Raw genomic sequence first — 20,601 nt, forward strand, 5'->3', positions numbered from 1 at the left:
CAGCTGTTGAAGAGTTTTCTACATAAAGTCAATCTTGTTGTTGTTTGCAACAGCAATTAAGTTGTCAGTGTTAAAATGATGTCAAACATTATATAGCCAGCAGCATCATGTCACTTTTACTGCCTGACTGCCCTTTACTCATTCATGTAAAGTAAGTGTTTTCACCTAATGAGACACTGACTTTACCATAACAGCAACTTTTTAACATCACTGAAGAGTGAATGAAAGAGTGCACTGATCTAACTGCATTGTCCTTCCTCTACACAATGCCTAATGTTCACAAGGACTCAATCTTACCTCAATACATAATTGACAGCAATGGCCATTATTGTGTCCTTAAGGTGTCTAAAGTAAATAAACTAAATACAAACTGACAAAACCATGTGTTTTTGTTCCTTCTATTTCTGTTATAATTAAATAACTATTTTACTATGTGATTTTATTTTCCTAACCCTGAGCATGACCTTACATCACAGCAATTGTAACCCCACCATTAACCCTCAACATAAAGAACAAAACATCACCTTAACTGTAACCTTTAACCACAAAACCCAGAAACAAGACAACACTTAACCAATACACACGTCAATGTACTCTTGTGCACATTGCACACAGGCAGAAACACACTCAGAGTAACCCTTTGACAGAAGCACATGTAGGTCAACCTGTGGTCAGCTGATCTGCCCTGATCCTGTGTGAGCAGCCAGTGCTTTGGACTATACTCCCACTAAACACCAGACAAGATGGAGGAAGCCCATTTTATCAATGGCCTAAATTACAGCTGTAGACATAACAATGACAAAGCACAATTTAATTGAAAAGTTTTGCATAAGAATTGACCTAAATCAACTTCTCAATTGGCCTCAGTTAACTCCTGATCCTGCCCTACGCATACTCAGATAATATACCAAACAGCTTTGTGCAGAGATACACACGTGGACAGCGGACACAAACACACACACAGACACTTACCCAGAGCCAAGCAAAGTCCCTGCACATCTCATCTTATTCCCTTCATAGTGCAGAGAAAAGACTCAAGTGTCACAAATGCTCCTGTTACGGCAGAGGCCAGTGGCAACTCTCAAAGCTTTTGCTGCTTCCAAGTCTCCTGCCTGCGCCTTATCACTCCCAGCACATATCCCTTACTCTACTCACTCTTTCTTTCTCACTTCCTCTCTCCTCTCCTGTCTTCCTCTCTTCTTTCCCTTTGCTCACTCTCCTTCTCCTCCCTTGCTCTCTGATCTGTCTTTTCCCCTTGTCCAGCGTCTGCACAATGCACATCAATTATTCAGAGGCAGTCTCCCGGTTTCTCCGGCTTATCCAATCAGAGCGGGGCTCTGGACTAATGGGCTCCTGCTGTACCTGCTACCGGCTCCAACACACTCTCGAGACGGCAGGGGGGGGAGGGAGGGAGAGTGGGAGGGAAAAAAGGGAGAGAAATAGACAGAGGGAGCAGAGGAGACAGTCGAGGAGGAAGGAGGAAGCGATAAAGACAACGAGACGTCGCAGACAAACAGATAGAGAAGATATTCCAGTGTTTCTCACCTCTGTCGTGAGGTGCTGTTATTGATGTGCTCTGCCTAGTCTGTCTAGCGCTCCATTGCCCTGTTACTCTAAGCTGCCGTCACACACGTAGACACACGGGAACACACATGCACACATGCATAATCTGACAATGTGACTGCCATTTGTCAGGAAGGGCTAAAAAGAGGAAACAACAAGAGAAGAATCTGCAAGCTCAGATTGCAAACTTGCATAAATGGGTGGAGCCAAGTATGCTATGCAAGGCTGGCTGCAGACCAACACATGAGAGAGGAAGTGGGAGAAGATAAAGCATGAGATGTAAAGATCAATCTACTCAAAGGCAAACAAATAGTAAGTGATCAAAGAGGGGATTCAGGACATCTAACCTGACAACGTCCCCTTGTCTTCATCGGAGGCCACTTTGTAAATCCCATTAACAACACACATCAGAGTCTTGCAGAATATCTGAGTGCAACTGAATTAAAGAAGAGGCAGAATGATGAGGGTGAATCTGAGTTCAGCTTCTCTACGCCCGCCCCTACCATAACCCAACATGGTGAAAAAACACACTGACTGAATGAACAGGAACGCTATGATTGTTCTCTCTGCTCACCTAAATGTTGAGATGTGCAGCTGAAGAGCGGGAACGCACACTGGCCTTGTGACCGCAGAGGGAAGTTGTCTTTTTGTGTGACAGAGACACAGTCATCAACAGTTGCACCAATCACAGAATCGAAACAGACACAACAGCGGCATTGTTGGACAGAAATACAACTTGTAAAGGGTGTAGCTAAAGGCCCCTAGGGGATGATAAGGAGGGGGAGGGTGGGTAAGTCCTGAGGTAAGGGTGCCAGATCAGTCAACCCTGAACAAAAGGAGGATTTAAATCATTTGCTCATCTAGTTTTGACAAGAACTAAGTACAAGAACAAAGTACTCTGTGTTGGGGGGTGCTTCTGCACTGCCGGCTCAGCTGGGATATTACCAAAATGAGTTTACTTGCAACTGTGTAAACCTAACTAATTAAATAGCAATTGATAGAGGACCCAATCAGCCAGAGGCAGTAACATGCAGCTACCCTAATAAGTATTTCCCCATGAGCTTTTTTGCTATAAACTTCATAGTGAAGTTCTGAAGGTAGATTTGGGTTGCAAAGGGGTTTCATCATCTAAGGCGAGCCACTGGAGAGTGTCAGAGGAGAGGCCTAGCCTGCTAAAAATAAACCCTGTTTCCTGTTAATAATTCAGCGCGCTGCTCTTACTCAGCAGTAATTAAATATAAAAGTCTGTAAGGTTGATTGGGTCAGTAACAAAAGGATGCCTACACCTTCCTCTAGTTCTACACACACAGCTCAAAGATGGAAAGAAAGACGGGGTGAGAAAATCAATCAGGGGAAAGTAAATTGAGACAGATAAGTGGAAGACTGTTGTAGGCCGGAGAGAGAGGATGTGTGTGTGTGTACAGACACTTACCCACTATGCAATGACATCTCTAAAAAGGCTAAGGGGAGTACCCTCAGCTGCACTTGCTTACTGAAGTATGGAGATTATGAGTTGGTGAAATGTTTTTGTGAGCTCTGTGTGTGGGTCGGTGTGTTTTTACAGGACATGGAGTTACAGCCACACCCTAGAAGTTGTCTGTCTTGTTGACACAGCAGAGTGGCTGTTTTCCTGAGATTAACTGTGAGCACACTGTACAATTCTGCTGGAACAATTTTACTTTTTAATGTCACACGCGAGTAGGCAGAGGGAATACTAAAAACACCCAGGAACAAAGGAAGATCTTTTCGTCATATTTTCCCTTTTCTTTCTCCAAACCGCTAAAAACAAAGACAATTATCACATGTATAGATAAAAGAGATCTTAACAATCACCTGCTCTTTAACCAACATAATAAGCATTCACTACTGGAGCTCAACCTTCTGATAACATGAGATGCCAACATCAATTATGAAATTGTTATTTCTGTGAGCGAGACAGGGGAACAACAAGCAGCAACTTGACTTTAAGCATTAAAGTAGTTTTCTTAGAACATACTGATCATTCCAGGGAGCAGCAACCTTTTATCCCGAGCGTGTCAGGTCATGTTGAAAAAACAACTGAGTAACACTTCAGATTTACTTTCATCTATAAAAAACTTAACAGGAGGAGAAAAGGCAAGTTAATTCACATTTAAAAGTGTCATAATGATAATGTTATGGGTTTATTATCGGAGCTCATGCTTCATAAAGAAAGGAAACAACTATGTTGGTGACAAGAGTGGCAGATTCACTGAGGAAGGAAACAGTAAAAGCCTTGATAGATTATGCGCCTAATCTGATTTAGAGGCTGCTGAACTTCACAGTAGCCCAACAGCTCAGCTCTGTCTGTTTGTAGGGCAGCAGCACATCTATTATCTAATGACCCTCTCTGCTGGAGGTCAGCTAGTACAGTAGCAGACTACAGATTATAACAGGGAAACATAGACAACTCTATGAAGATTCAGGAATAAACAATGACCTGTAAAGCACTGTGTTCAAAAAAGCATCATTTCAAGAGTGTAAACTAAACGCACATATGCTAGCCGCTAGTATGCTAACTGCGTAAAGCTGTCGGAGAGAGAAAACAGTGATAATGCTAGCTCACATAACAGAAGATTAATCTCATTCAGATTAGAGCAACAAGCTAATCCCTAAAACCTCGCTACAAGGTCGTAAATTTAAGACAGCTCATCAACTGCAGTCTGCTGTCGCTGAAAATCTCTCCAATGAGATTGATAAGTCTCACAGGGCAACACTTATGGGATAAGTGCAACTTCAGTGCGACTTCAGGCATTTGAGGTTGTATCTTTATTTGAGTAAAGACAGGGAGCACATGCAAAAAGAAAATGATAAATGCAAGATGGAAAATGTTCTTTATACTGTAGATGTGTAAATGTTCTATTAGCCTTTCTAATAACTTACTGGCAATCATATATCACTAGTAAATTCATCTTTTGCACGCTCCCTTAGGGCTGCTCGATTATGGCAAAAATCATAATCTCGATTATTTGGGTCAATAATTGATATCACGATTATTAAAAAAAAATGTGAACAGTATGTTTTTAACAGTTGATTACCCTGAACTTTAAGTATAATTCAACTGAAAAAACAATTTTTTATTTTTTTATTTAAATAAATAAAAATAAAAAAATAATTAAAAAAATAAATAAATAAATAAAATAAAATAAATAATCGTTTTATTTCTATTATGTTGTTTTCCTAATCGTTGCAAGCCAAAATCGTAATTGCGATTAAAATACGATTAATTGAGCAGCCCTACACTCCCTGCAGCAAGACCATTTTGTAGTTGAGTGAGAAAAGCACATGCCAAGCTACATTTGCAACGACTCAAGTTGTGAAACTGTTAGCAGAAAAGTAGGGTAGCAATAATTGTTTTATCAATTTCCTCTTTAACCGATGCTCTGAAGGGAAGCGTCTGTGTGATTGATTTGCAGTCTTAAGAGTCTGCCTCTCTCCCCAGAGGAGCTCCGCAGAGAGCATCCCAGACTCCTCGGCTCTCGTCTGGGCTCTCAGGTGTCAGAGCCGCGGCCCTCTGTCGCCATGCAGGCTGTCAGAAGATTGTGCTGGGGTTTGCACAATTAAACACACATTCATGGATGAACAGATACACACACAGTAAAGACAGTAAAATGATGACTTTACAGGCCAATGCTTCTCTTCATCCTTGTTGCTACATTTGTATGACCGCATGTATGTGTCTCTGAGTTAGACTGTGCATCAGGTCTCCTCTGCTGCCACCCATCTGCTTTTTTCAGACAGACGTCCTTGTAAGGGAGGTAAGACGAATGCTAAGTGAGTAAGATCTGCCCTGAGTCACATATGCCTCCCACCCTTACAGCCTGCCTGCCTTGTTTGATGACTAGCCCGACATATCTCCAACCCCCCCCCATCCCGCATAATTACACTACAGTTCCCATTTGTCCGCTGTGCATAAACAGCTCTTCCTGAAACCCAGTGCTGTCTTCTATTAGATCCCAGAACCATCAGTAGGCCTGAGGATGATTCTGACTGTCAGTCGGGCCCAGACAGCCAGCCAGTCAGAGCCATGCCTGGACAACAATCACATTACCCCAACACAGGAACACACAGAGAGAGAAACACAGCAATCAATATTGTTCACTGACATCTGTCTGACCACTTAGATTCCTCCCAGCAAGACGCTTCCCACCACAACTGAAAGAGGATATCCGGCTCGAGCAAAATGTACATATCATGGGATCATGTTCGCGAAAACACATCAGAAACTGATACATATCAAGCCTTATATTCAGATGCAACACATCCCATATTAAGAATAAGAGGGTAAGATTTCAGACCGTCTCAGTTACTGTCACTGCACTTCCTGTTATAAAATAGTGATATATTCGCCCAGACAGAACAACAAAAGAATCAGACAGCTTAATCAAAAATATTTGAAACAAGCGGTTTATCTGTGTTCTGACTGGCTGGCTACAGATTTGTCAGGCAGAGTGAGTGGTCCAGCAAACATCAGCGACACCTCCCCGGCCATCCATCTCTTTCGCTCTCTCCCATCTCCCGCCTCTGCACATTTCACTTTGACAAATGCACAAGAACAGGGCCGCTCCTGCAGGACTGTGGGAGGCGGGGAGGGGAGGTATGGATCGGAGAGGGGAAATTGGATTTGATAGATAAATGTCTGAGGATAGCATTACTGCTCACTCCTTCTCTCTCTACTATCCATGTGTGTGTGTGTGTGTGTGTGTGTGTGTGTGTGTGTGTGTGTGTGTGTGTGTGTGTGTGTGTGTGTGTGTGTGTGTGTGTGTGTGTGTGTGTGTGTGTGTGTGTGTGTGTGTGTGTGTGTGTGTGTGTGTGCATGCAGGTGTGGGTGTGAGTGGAAGGACTGTTGAGTAGACTGTTTTTGTGAAGCTACCACCCGGACAGCTCATCTCAATAGCACATTAATGTTTAATGGGGACTAAAAATATCTGACATTATACAGTAATGCTCTATGGGCTTTTTGTCTGATGTCTGTGGTCGCAGTTGCACATTTGCAAACCACAACTTCATGGTAACTCTATTTGGTTTTTAAGCATTGACAGGAACAAAATAGCATACAAGCTAAACTGTTAGTGTAATTATTGTGTTAAGTATTAGGCAGCTACTTTGTGCATTCATGGCCTGAGCTTGAAAATGAAACTCTTCCATCTACTTCTCTCTTTAAACAATACAGCGTTTTGTATTAATTGTTTTATTGAATGAAAAAGTAGGTAATAGCAGCATGAAGAACAATGAGCACTGTGTAGACCACTGTCTTGCAAGTCAACAGCAGCAAATGGGATGATGTATGAGCATGCATCTGCTGGTATTTTAGTAAAGGGGTGGGTCTTACCTGCAGACTTGGGAGTGAATTTGTCCCGGTTAGCAGCACACACAGCTAGTACCCTGTAGCCCAGGTCCAGATCGTACCCCTGCTGAGCAGCGACGCGACTCACCACCTGCAGATCAGCATTACATCAACTGTTTTGTAATCATTACATCATTTGGATTCAATCATTATCTATCTATACACTTTCTTATGCAACACCATAACGATATTGATCTTTTACATGAACAATGAATGCTAAATAAGCAGTTAAGGCGTAGCTAAGGCATCTTAAACCCTTGTACTCGCATAGCTGTGTTAATATTTTTGAACAGCTGCTATTATTGAATTCCCTTTTTCTTCAGACACACATTCAATAAACACTTAAACACACAGATTCATGTGGAGTCTGCAGCGTGGGTTTCTCCAGTGATCCTCAGTCAGGATGAGTCTGATCACTGTATGAACCTTAAAGAGAGGTGAGAGAGCCAAACCACGGTCACTCTGCAAAGCCAGCCGAGCCACGGAAAGGTTAGAATCTAACAAGCCTGCTCTGGCCCTAAAGTGAACCGAGTTTGTCTCCTGACAGAATGTCACTGGTTTACTTACAGAGGGAAATGTGGCAATAATAGTGTGTGTGTGTGTGTGTTTGTTGGAGAGTGCTGTAGAACAAGTTAGTAATGTATATTTTACCAGCGTCCCCCGAGTGAACAAGGGTTTAAAATCCTCTTTTTCACTACTTTTTGGAGAATACCCAGTCCCTAGCTCCAAGGTTTTAATAATCCTTTTGTGATAATGACTTCAAACGGAGGTTGAACATTTATGGGACATGAAGCAGGAGCCTCCCGGACTCTAATATAAAGTTAAAGGGGATGCTGAGTGATGTTAAACAGGACTCAGGAGACAGGGGTAAATCATTATTAGAAGGGAACCCCCTTTGCTTTTATCTGCTAACAGATGACAACACCGCTGCTCTCTCTGACCTCAAAACACACATTACCGTTAATAAGGTCAGCCGGGGTGCCTTTTAGGGAGCCAACATAACAACAAGCAGTGATCGTAAAGTGCCTTTGTCACAGGTTATATGGCTGCTTGAGCACGGAATGAAAAGCTTTGAAAATGATGGTAATAAATAGGGTTTATGCGATTGCTTTAAAGATAATGACAATTAATAATGTGCAATTACAGTTTCAAGTAAATCATGGTGGTTTAGTTGTTAATGAGAATTCCAGGGATAAGTGCTTCACAACATCATCCATTCAACCCAACCATATTATGCAAACAATGACGAGTCCGACAAACAGTCCAATCGTGTTGCTGTCAATCGTTTCATTTCCTGCGTGAGTGAGTCTGCCCTGCAGTTTGCACAGGGCAGGCAGCCAGCTACAGAGGCTAGCATAGATTCAACAAGGATTTAACAGTGTTTCACCTCATAAGCCTTTTTCAGCTTAATCTCCTTCTGAGGATGTACATCCAGGCCTATATTCCAGTCTATATTAGAACATTGCTAGAGGGGTGCCAGAAGGTTACTTTGGCAAAAACACTTCAGTTCTGTGGTTTATTTCTGCCAAGACAGGTCCTTGTGATCAAAGAGGCAGGAATAATATATACTGTAAGTCTGCCTGCACTGACATTATCCACACTCTTAATACAGTATGCATAAAGAAGAAAAGACAAGAAAAACACAAATTGTGGAGCAGACAGAGTTAGCAGTGCAGCACTGACAGCTCAGTTGTGTCATCTTTTATTGGCTCTGGAGCCAGAGACCAGAGGATGACCTCCACGTGTGCAACATGCCAGAGGGAACAAGCATCTCCACATGAGGCACACTTTCACTTCAGCTACAAATCTCACGGCTATGATTGATGCACAGTCATCTTTATATTTCACTTCAGCGCTCTGATACATTACCAGCGCAGTAATGCCAGGAAGATAAAATCCTTGAAAGAATGCTAAGACTTGTTGCGCGCTATAATTCTCCAGATAAGAAGCCGTTCGCTCTCTGAGTCTGATGAAACAATTTAGCTGATGGAAACAGCCCCATACTGAGAGGGATCACAGCGGTGGGCTCCATTGTATAGCTTTTTATCAGCCTTTAAGAGGCTTTTATTGTGATTTACACATTAATGAGCATTTATCTGTTTACTCACGCTACCACTTCAGCTGGGGACAATGTTCCTTCAGTGCTTCATAGGCTGATCTTAACGATAGACGCGTACAACTTTCAATTCTATGCTCTAGTCTAAAGCCTCTTTCCCAGTGTCACAATGTGACTGTGTATGTCATTGTGTGTGTGTGTGAGTTTGTTCACACACCTGGTACAGGCCAGCTCTCTGGCCCAGTGCCCAGATCGATGAATGGTAGGTGGTGAACTGAAAGGCGATAGCCAGGGGTGACTGGCTACCCACAGTCCTGTTCAAACCTCTTTTTATTGTGCATGTGAGTGTTAAGCACAAAGTGGAGAGAAGCAGTGGGTGACAAGGACTTTAACCTCTGTCACTGGCCCCTGACGGGCTGGGCAGCTGCCTCGGATAAGTGCTGGATACAAACCTTACAAACCTGGTGTGACTATAACCTGCTACTGACTGTTTTACTCAAATCGGAAGGGACATTTTTTTTAACCCAAATAGAAAAGTTCAATATAACTATATAATTCATCTTGTTTTAGCTGTTGTATCGTCTAGTTAACCTGAAACATAAAAGTAGGCTAAAAGTGGACAAATCGACCAGTCTGTTTTTCCTTAGTGTCCAAAATCGAATTATTGTTTTGCTCATGTCTCCTAAAAAGTACCTGAAAAACTCCACGAAAAACCATAATTACTGTTTGCATACCGTCAGACATCCCATGAGGCTTTGCTCGAAAGGTCGCTGGAAGGCCCGGGGATCTCCACACCAGTCGAGCAGCTCTGTGGCCGCCGAGTGGAAGTTGGCCGGGTTCTGTAAGTGCTGTGCAAACACAGAGAGAGGAGACTGCCATTAGAAACAATGGAAAATAATGAGCGTGATTTTTTTTCAAATTAAGTACAAATTGGAAAAACACTGAAACCAAATAGTTTGGCAGCCCCACAGCCTCCCTCCAAACTGCCTTGATTTAATGTCTTGTGTTTCTGCGCAACCCTGTGAGGACCTTGACTCCTTCCAATGTACGCCCACTCAGGGCTCCGCTGCATTGTGGGAAGAAGATCACACCCATATCAACAATGATGCCAGTGTTTCCTGTTAATCTCTCTTGGCAACACCCAGCCCTCACCCCCCTGACCCACACAGCAACCAAATATTTCCCTCCAACTCTCCTTCTCCCTCTTCCCTTCATTCATTGCCTTTTTTTTAAAGAACGTAACAGAGCCTCGGCACCAGAGGTCCACTGGCTGGCTTGGCTGTGCACAAAGAAAAACAACCTTGGTCCTGGCAGCTATGTGTGCAGACTCAATGCACGCCGTTGGTGTGTTGTCTAATCTCTTTCAGTCTCTCTCTGTCTCTCTCGCTTGCTCACTGAGGCCTGAAACAGTTGAGTCTTTTCTTCCCAGTGTCTGAAGGCTACTCAGGCTGGCAGGACACAATAAGCGGTTTTAAAATTGGGCTCCCTTTCTTCATGGCTCAGGAGGTTAATAGCTCTGAAATGGCGCAGAGCTGCAGCGTGTTCAGTCGGCGAGATTGAGCCCACTTGAAAGCATTTATTATTCTCATCTGGGGCTGAAGCGTCTTGTTTTGTGTGTTCTTGCAGAAAAGGTAGAACTATTGTCTTTAGGGGGCAGCAGAGGTGAGCCTTTTTTCAAAGGGGCAGCTTTTCGGCAGCGTGTGACAAAAGGGCTCTTGGGTGCGAAATGTGGCTTAACATGTCAGGCCTGGTACCCGCCTGCAGAGACAATCTCTGAATACTTCCAATGATATCATGAGCTTCAAGAGAGGCCTTAAGTGAGTCATCTTTTTTGATGTGAAGATTAGCCATTATAGAGCTATAGCTGCGTCCTCTCACAGAGGTTCGGGTTGATGATGAAGAGAAGCAGTGAGAGTGAGGGAAAGTGAGAGATGCTCTTGTTGAGTGAGAGGGAGGAGGAGAGCCTGTTCTAGATGAGTGATATAATCTGGCATTATTGCTGCTTGATGGGAGGCGTATCAGCCTCCAGCGCGAGAGGAATCAGAACTGGCACAGCAGGGGCTGTCTGTCTGGATCTGAACTCACAGCTCCTCCTCTGCAGCGCTCGCCACCGACTCTGCCTGACAACCTCAACTCTGGTGTGAGGGGGAGGACGGCGGAGTGAAATAGCTCTGCTGAGTTTTTTAGGGAGGAGGATGGGGGGGCCTGAGCTGTTCTTGTTGTTATTGCTGTTCAGGGTTGGATGAGGACAAGAACGGGGAGGTGGAGGGGGAGGGCTTCAGCAGACAAAGAGCCAGACGTTTGACAGACTGTCCTCCGTTGGATGATGGACTGATTTAGCCCCTTTTTTTCAGGCCAGCCAAGGATCAGGCTGTTCGCCACCTACCTGGGCCTGGCTGCGTGGAAAACAACACAACACCTGGCTCTGGGCCAGCGGAGGCTTTCCCCAAACCAAAACAAGACCCTGCTGGCAGGACCGCCACAAGCTCAGCACTCGCTGACTAACTCGCCGCCTTTGAAGTCTGGTTTACTACGAATTCTATTACACCCTGAGCTGAGGAGTATATAAAACAACATTTATTAAGCTAGATGTGTGCAGGCTATTTAGGGCTTATCAGTGACGCCTGAGAAAATAATGGAGAAGGCTTTGTGAAATGAGTAGTGTCAAATTCAAACAAATTCAACTCATTTAAGAAAAGCTGACATTTTGGAAATAAGGCTTTTGACGTCAAGCACTGAGGCAATAAGAGCCAGTTTAGGTTAAGGTTAATAAAGGAGGAGTACAGGAGGTTACGAGGGGCAATAGGGGGGGGTTAACAGCAGGCACAGAGAAAAGGGATATGTCACCTCATAATTGCAAGCTCAAAGCCCTATCATTTACTGATTCACTGTAAAGCGCTGTGTCACATGGATGTTAACTTGGGAGATATAAAGGATCACACCCACATAGCATAAACAAATAAGCCCACAGCCTGCCAGCCAGTCCTTGTAGCCTATTAATCACAGGCAGAGGCGGTAGCCCTGGGTAATGTCTGACTGTGTCTTTCAGTGTGTATCAGTCTGCGAGGAGTCTCCTAAAACCTGGCAGTCAACAAAGCATTTAAGCAAAAAAAAAAAAAAAACAAGGGCGGCTATATGTCAAGAGTGCCAGGAACGTGATGTAAGGGAGCGCAGGACCAGGAGGGGGAAAGTCTGTTGTGTTGCTCTTTGAAGTCTCTCCTTGTGTGCACTGCCAGATTTGTTGCCTCCCTCTCTCCCTCTATGACCCTGTGCAACATGATCTGTGTGACTGGAGCTAATGGCCAGAAAAACTGATGTCCATATAAGGTTCTGAGAGGAGAAAGGAGAAGGAGAGGAAATGCAGCATCTTGTATCAGGCCTCCATGAGTATATGTCTGCATCTAACTGAGTGATTGGTCTATATACACACCTGTTTGATGCACAGCAGCCTGTCATTGGTCTGCTGGATGTGCCGGTCCATTGATGGTAACGTGTTCATTTTGATGTCTTTACCGGGACGCCATCAAAAGCGTGGAAATCTGTAAAAGGAAGCACAAGAGGAGAGGTACATCTGTTAATAAAACGGTTTTTATTTAACAGGTGCCGATGAAGTTCAAACAGCATTTTAGGAGCTTAACAACAGTGGAACCAGCTTGTTTATGCACTGAATCATCGAAGGGGTTGAAAAAACATGTAACAGAGATGTTCCACAGCAGCGCTTTACACGCCTAACAGAATAAAGTGATGAAACCTTAAGAAAACATCCATGCTTTTTATGTACCTGTATGTCGGAGAAAAATCGAACACACACTGCAACCGAGAAAAGGACATCAAGTCTTATCTATCTTTAAAAGAAGCATACCTCACAGTCAAGGTTATCAGCGTGGCAGAGACAACAGATTTATACCCACATCTAAGAGGAGATAAGGTTCAGCTTTACAGCGTCCCTTTCTCTCGGCGTATATCTTGTTCTGATCCAACAGTGAGCTGCTACAAGAACTATTTCAGCCCCGCACTCGGATCACTACACCTCGGAGAAAGCCTGGATTAATAGGTATCGTGCTGGTTTGCCAGCGAGGCCTCCGTCCCTCACCATCCCTGTGTTTATCTCCATCAGTGTTGGTCCGCCTCACATTCCTCCGCACAAAAGGGGAACTGAAAGACCACAGGTGGGGAGGGGGGAGAGCCAGGGCTCTAGAAAAGCTGCTCAGTACTGATAAAGGGTCCCCCAAGATCCCCCGCTGTGAGAAACAGAGCGAGAGAACGAATACGATGAAAGAATAGTCCTCAGCCGGGGAGTTTTCATGTGTAATGCTCAGTCTGGTGAGCTTATCTTAGAAAGACTACTGCACACTTTTTCTGTCTCTTTCACTCTTACACACGCACTTAAGAGCATGTAAACACAACATCTTGAATTCTTCACTTTGATTAGGCGTAAAGGTAAAACTTCAAAGAACACTTTGAAAATAAGAGTGTATTACTAATCCTCTGAGCTTAAGCATTAGCAGAGTAGAATTACCTGGAGTGCACTCGCACAAAGTCTAAAACATCAGCGGATACTTTGCTCGCATGAGTAAGGGGGAATTTCGGGAGCAAATGTGGTCAAACGGTGTGGTGGCGAAATGTCAGGTTACACAGGCAGTTTTTTTCTGTGAAAAGTATTTACAAAACAGCTGACTTTACATTCTTCAGGGCTCAAAAACACACGCATTTTATGACCATAACTCTGGGTGGCCTAATTCTTCTGCATGTGCTGTCTCTCAGTGTCCAGGAGATGTCTCCCTCTCCTGCTGCTAACCAGCATGTCTGTCTCACACACTACACCCGGAGCAAGTGGTCCAGAGAGGGCTCCTTTAAGCCCTGACAAGTGCTACAAATCCCCTTCAGCGGCCAGGCAGCTCCACGGACCGCTAACAGGGCACGCTCCAGCCCGGCGCTGGCCATCTGACCTTGTGGATATTGATTAACTGTTTCTACTGCAGCTCTCCTTCCTGCTGGCCCAACACACCCGCAGCCAAGACCCAAGAAGAAGGAGGAGGGAGTTCGGAGGGGGGCGGAGAAATCTGCTACCCAATAATCTTCCCTCCTTCCCTCTGTTGAGCTTTCACAAGGTCCAACACACACATCTCCCACAAACGGGCAGAGCTTTTGTTAGTCGATGAATGGACGAGCCTTCGGGGTTCTGAAAGGAAAATGAGTGAGGTGGAAATGCGATTGGCCGGTGGCGATTAAACTGAGATAAGAAGTCAATCCACCTGACTGACTGTCTGTCCAGGCTAACAGCACCACACCCCCAACATGTGTTGCATAACAGACAACACATGAGTGGCAGAAGCACTCCTCCTGCCCTACATCCTCACCCCTCCTTGTTACCATCTAAATAAAACACCGTCATCCATCAAATCGTCACAGGAAGTCGAATGTTTTACGTAACAGTGAAATATTGACATCTCTGCCTCCACTTCTCTACAGATTACAGCTGAACTGAAAACATACGAATGGCAGTGATTTCTCCTTTCATCCAGCTTTTTATTTTCTTGAAACTTTTTGAGCTACTGCTGTTATCGTGTGAGCATGCACACGCTGAAGACAGGGCCTGTTTAATCTTTATTGTCTTCCAAACATCTTAATCAGCTCCAAAGGATTACACATCCAATTACGCCGTGCCTGTTACAACCCCTCTTTAAACAGCAGTGGGAGGATGCTGCTATGAATCACAGCAGAGTAACACACCACGAATAATACCAACATCTGAGTAAGCCCCTGTTCTGTTCTCTGACTGTTGCAAAAACAATCACTTCTTGTTTCCCTCCTTTTTTCTTTCCAGAGCAAAACAGGCTGGGGGGGGGGGGGGGGGGGGTGAGGGGATAAGACACTGCTCCGAAACAAGAGGAAAGTTTAATGTAAAGCACTGGAGTATGGCAGGGAGGGGGCAAGAGGGGTCGGCTCAGTGGGGAAAATACACAGAGAGAGGGAAAAAGAACATGTTGGAATTATCTCTTCATTATCAGCAGCAGTGCACACCCACTTATTCAAACATACACATGCGTTGCGTGTGATCACTCACTCACCAGCATGAGTGATTTCTCATTTCAGACAAATGACTACCACCTTTTTTAGAGCGCAGCTCGCTCTGTGAGCGTGATGGCTGGTTTGCATGGAAGCAGTTACAGGATCTCATAATGCACTCAAATAGGGTGTATTGTATAGAGCACATTTTGGGGTAATATGGGTGTTATCAAGATAGTAATATGTGTATTTTCAAACATCAATAGATATAGTATCAGGGCAAGCCACTATGTGCAAAAAAGTCAAGTTAAAAAGACTGTATTTAATCCTTAAGTGGCACTTTGAGGCAATCAAGTTTGCAAACACAAGTAGGTTGATTTAATTAGATCCGTGAAATGTATAAAATGACCATATAATCAGAATAATATGCTACTGAAAGTTGACAAACAATGAGCCCTATGAAGCAGCACAAATCCCTCAGCCACACGAAGGCTCTGTATCCTGAGGCCAATATAGTGTTTTCTTAAATGCGTCTGGTACATTCTTTAAGTTATGCTGTGGTTTGAATTGGCTCCAAAGGCCTCTGGAGGGAAAAACCATATTCTTTGCATAAAATATGTTCTGTTTGAGTTAAATAATCATGACTTTGCATGCAATACTATGGAAAATATGGTGTCTTAATGGTTAATCTTCTTATAAAGTGTAGAGGGCAGTGCTGAACAATATAAAAGGAGCAAGTCTGGCCAGAGATCATCTTCATTATTCAGCAACAGTGTGAAAAGGGAGAACATAACTATCACTCCTGCTCTCTGGACACAGTGGGGGATCTTCTCTCCTCCTCCTCCTCCTCCTCCTCCTCCTCCTAGTCTTCCTTTATACAGCCACAGCTTTTCTTTCTCTCCCTACTATGTGCTTTTCGTCCCCTTTTCTATAGCCCTCAGACATCATTAGAGCCACCCAGCGTGCGACTCCTTTCCACCACCTTCTATTTTCCGTTCTATCATTTTCCTCTCTCCGTCCCTCATATCTCAACCCTCCTGCCACTCTTCCTCCCTCCTCCTCCCTCCTCCTCCCTCCTCCTCCCTCCTCCTCCCTCCTCCTCCTTCCTGGGGCCCCGTGCGGGAGCTGCCATAACAGGAGGTGGAATGGATTCATTTGCTCTAATGTGGTTTGGGCTGCAGCGTGGCACGGCACAGAGCGACACTTTCTCCCAGCGCACAGAGCTCCTCTCCCTCTCTGTCTGCAGTTCATGTGTTTTCAAACAGACCAATCAACACCACTCAGCTGTGCTGGCCTGCCTCTCCCCTCCCTCCCACAATCTCTGCTCTCAGTGTGTCTGCACAAAGCTACCAGCCCTCTTTCACACACATGTACACACTATTATCTCTATTTGCAAACTCCAATTGACAGACAGTTCCTTTCTAATCTCATTGCCTTCTTTTCTCCATTCTGTCTTTTTACAAACCTACTTCCACCATCACATCTCTGCCTTGTTTCAGTCTTTGCTAATCCTCACCTCTAACCCCCCCCCTCTCCCTTTTCCCCTCCCAGCAAAGCCATCTATTGGCCACATCGCTCCCTCCGGCCTTTATAAAACTCAACAGCATCATAACCACCAGCCTCAATACAAATGTGAAATGGCTTGTCCCAGGGGTGGAAAAAATAAACTCTAAATGTCACTGTTTGTTTATCCTCTGTTTTAATGTGACAACCACAGCAGCACCGGGCAGCTATGTGACACCCAACACCGCGATGCAAACAGCTGTGATGTGGGGATATGTGAGCTGCTCTGTTGCTGTCTATAAATATGGAGCTTCAGTTATGGAGTATTGCAGGTATGCACCACCAGATACCCCCAGGAGCAGACGATTATTTCACCACTCAATGTGGGAGATCAAAAAAGAGCACCATGTTCTAAGTGAGCACAGGGTGCCTTCTTCTTTAGCGAATATATTTTAGAAATGGTAATGGCTACTTAAGCGGTATTTTGATGCTTAGATGCACACATAATACTGTATCTGTAAACAATTACAATTTGTCTGTTAATTGAGTCATCGTTCATCTTCGAGAATTCTGGTCTTACATGAAGTCGTTAGTTGCTTGTTTTGTCTAAGTGTCAAAAGTAACCTGAATGAAATGTGCAGTATAACCGAGAAGGAAAATAAAACCACATTTGTAAAGCCAGTAACTGCATTTCTTCTTGAATCAATTTATTTCTGTCATTCAACTTATATTTCCCCTCAGCATGTGAAGGCTAAAAATAGATGAAAAAGGTTATTAAACATTGTCCTTGTAAACAGAGACATGACTAATAAGACACTGTTTGCTAACAGGTTCATAATATCAATTTAGAATGTGTTATGTCACTGTCGTGCTTGTTGCAGCAGGTCGTGATGCTCCAACATTTAAAAAAAAAATCAGTTATAGCATAAGCTGCCATAATACTGCTTGTCAGATGGTTGACACAATTCTGAAACAACCTCCTCTGAACCTTCCTGACATTTGGGCGCTGTGTACGACCATTTCTGTAACTTTCAGGAACTGATATTCAGACATTCTCTCCCACTCCTACACACCATTTTTGTGCAGAAGTGACAAAGTGACAATTTGTATTTATTCTTGACACAACAGAGTGCAACACTCTGAAATATCGTGCGCCATTATCATTATATTTAAACCATATGGCAAACTGTGTGATGGCTGACTTTATTTTATAATGAAAACAAAAACCCAAGACGACGCCTTACATCCTAAATAATGCTTAAACATTGTAATTTGATTAAATAACAATTGAACTCTAGTTTTTGTAGACTTTCTTTGTTATCCTGGTGTGTGTGTGTGTGTGGGCCCATGTAAGTGCACATTTCTATGTTTTGATTGCCTCAGATGCAGTAATAGGGAAAGTCCATCTATCTACTCGTGAGATACGGAATCAGGTCATCCATGAGCAGAACGGAGCTTGAGCCTCACGTGATGAATGAATGAACTCCTTATTCCATAGAAATTTCCAGTTGCTGAGGACTATAAATACCAGCTGGAGAAGATTGTATGTCCTGGCTGCCAAATACAATTTTCCACTGTCACGAAAGGCAAGATTCTATCACTTGTGATGCACAAGGGATGAAGCAAAGGTGTGTGTGTGTGAGGCCATCGTCTAGCCTTTATCGTTGCACCAGGACATCATAAGACTTCCTGAAATACTGAGTCCTTCTAGTGAAAGAGTGCATAAAACAGAAGGTTTATTAAGTGGAATAACAGCAGTCGGGTACATGAGGAATATATGAGGAGATGACAGTGTATCTGAGGAGAGGAGAGTGATTGACAGTGCAGTGTGACAGGCTTGTGTAAAGCTAACCTTACAGGCCTGACTCCAGCAGAGCAGTTAGCTCACACTGCGCCCCCTGTGACTGCTGAATGGGTAAACTGACAAATTCCATGTCCTTCGGTTTCAGCAACGGCAAACTGCTGACCCAAATGCAATTAAACAACATCCACTGGGGTGAGTGTAACACATCGATGTACGGTAGCATATGAATGTGCATGTGATAGTATTTGCGGGGAGAGGGTGATGAAGTGTGTGCAGAAAAGAGAAACAGAGAGACAGGAGCAGAGAGTGAGACTTACAAAGAGCGAGTGTGATTCAATCTGCTCAGTAAGCCATGAAATGGTATTGGTGTCATTAGGGAGAGCAAAAATATATCTGTGCCAGTCTGCCCTCCACTCCCCTTGTCTTTGACACTCCAAAAGCACAATCTTTGCTAAAAAAGCAACCAGCCAAGCCTCTCTGCACTTGGCGGAAAAAAACGTCCTACAGTGCTGCAACCTTTATGTCTCCCAATGATCTTTTGAGACAAATCCAATTAACCATTACAAAAAAATATTCCTAAGATTTTCCAATTAGAAATCCTTCTGATTTCATACACACAGTACGGCCAGTTGGCACAGAACATGCCATTTGTTGAAGGAGAGAATTAAAAAGGACCTTACTATGCTGTGCAAGGAATCCTTTAAAAGTCCAAACTTTTTCAGAGCACAACTGAGGAAAGAAAAATTACTGCTTTGCTCATTCAATCCCGACAAAACTACTCTGAGTAACTTCAGTTAACAAAGGACATCTTCAGAAGAATTACCAACATCTAACAACTGAGGAAAATACCTATTGTATCATAAATATATCATAAAAAGTAATGATCTGTCAATAAAGCTGGCCATCAAATCACTTATCGAGAAGTGTTTCCTAAACTTCGATAACTGCCTGCATTCAACGCCATCTCTCAGGTCTTCAGGGACTGGTCAGCTTTCTGTCCCCAGAGTCAGAACTAAACATGGTAAAGCAGCGTTCAGTTATTATGCTCCAAATATCTGGAACAAACTCCCAGAAACCTGCAGGTCCGCTGCAACTCTGACTACTTTTAAATCCAGGCTGAAGACTTTTCTTTTTGTCGCTGCTTTTAATTGAACTATTCATATCTTAGACTGCACTGTAACTTTTATCCATGTACTTTTTTCTTTTAATGTTTAATTGACAGCACTGTAACTTTTATCCATGTATTTTTTCTTTTAATGTTTATTTTATTAGCTTTTCTTTTTAATGACTGATTTTAAATGCCATTTTCTTAATCTCTTTCATTTTTTGTAAAGCACTTTGAATTGCCTTGTGTTGAAAAGTGCTATATAAATAAACTTGCCTTGCCTTGCCTTGCCTTGCCTTGCCATTCAGTAATGATGTAAAACTTTTCACCGCCAAGGAGATTATATTTTCGTCTCGATTTGTTTGTGAGCAGGATTTCAGAAAAAACAAGTTCTAATTTCCATGAAACTTTGTATAAAAGGTGTAGTATTGGGTCAAGGAAGAACCTATTCAATTGGAGAGGATCTGATCAGAAAATCCTTCAAGTGACCGCCCCCTCGGGTTGGAGCAATAGCACAGCTTCAGATACTGTATCAACATGGTGCATAAAGAAATACAATAAACCACATGTTCTTTGTAGCTTCATGAACAAGTTGAAGTCGGAAGAGCTATATTTGCTTTGGTGAAGGTCTGTGCTCTCAGACTGCCATTTTAGTTTATCCTTGCAACAATGTTTTTTAAGTCAAATGTTTCTCTCTAAGTAGAGCCCCTTCATAGTTGTAAATGATAAGAAGACATGTTCAAGAATAACACCCATGTTCGCTAGCACATGCACCAGTCCTGTGAGAGCATTTTGAAAAAGCTAAATAACCTTAGCGAGACCTTCCTAAAAGCATAGAAGGAAAAAGCGATGCTTCCATTCATCTTGCACCGTGTGCCAGGGTGACAGTATGAGTAGCAAATAACTCAAAACATCAGCTTGCTGTGAAAATGCCTAATGGTGTGCGCGGAGCACCAGCTTCATTCACTGCAGGGACAATCCACACAGGTACTATTTGGCAGAGAGAGCGCAAAAACACAGCTTTGAAAGGCTAATGTGCTTCAATGCAGCTTTCAGAAAAACACTCTTTCCCTTCTACAATGCACTCCACCAGTGTAAGTGTGCTTATTTGTGAACTCGAGCATCTTAACGCAAAGTCCGTCCTGTCAGCTTATCTTAATGCATGCATGTGTGCGAAACATGTTGAAATTATGTTT

The 20,601-nt window shown here is 43.4% G+C and overlaps 1 protein-coding gene across 13 annotated transcripts in view; it reads right to left on the bottom strand.

The window, feature by feature from the left end:
• Positions 1–20,601, bottom strand: part of LOC117560791 (zinc finger MIZ domain-containing protein 1-like) — a 76,947-nt gene that overhangs the window by 19,759 nt on the left and 36,587 nt on the right. For 11 of the 13 annotated variants that reach the window (XM_034237817.1, XM_034237826.1, XM_034237825.1 and 8 more), the window contains 3 exons: positions 12,415–12,523; positions 9,719–9,832; positions 6,914–7,019 (listed from right to left, as the gene is read on the bottom strand). In XM_034237817.1, coding sequence (XP_034093708.1) covers positions 6,914–7,019; positions 9,719–9,832; positions 12,415–12,483 — 289 coding nt within the window. In that variant the 5' untranslated portion in view covers positions 12,484–12,523. Of the gene's footprint in view, positions 1–972; positions 2,034–2,137; positions 2,163–6,913; positions 7,020–9,718; positions 9,833–12,414; positions 12,524–20,601 lie in introns of those variants that run through there. The other 2 variants (XM_034237830.1, XM_034237829.1) reach the window with 2 other exon arrangements.

This window comes from Gymnodraco acuticeps, unplaced genomic scaffold (genome assembly GCF_902827175.1).
Source record: "Gymnodraco acuticeps unplaced genomic scaffold, fGymAcu1.1, whole genome shotgun sequence".
NCBI lineage: Eukaryota > Metazoa > Chordata > Actinopteri > Perciformes > Bathydraconidae > Gymnodraco > Gymnodraco acuticeps.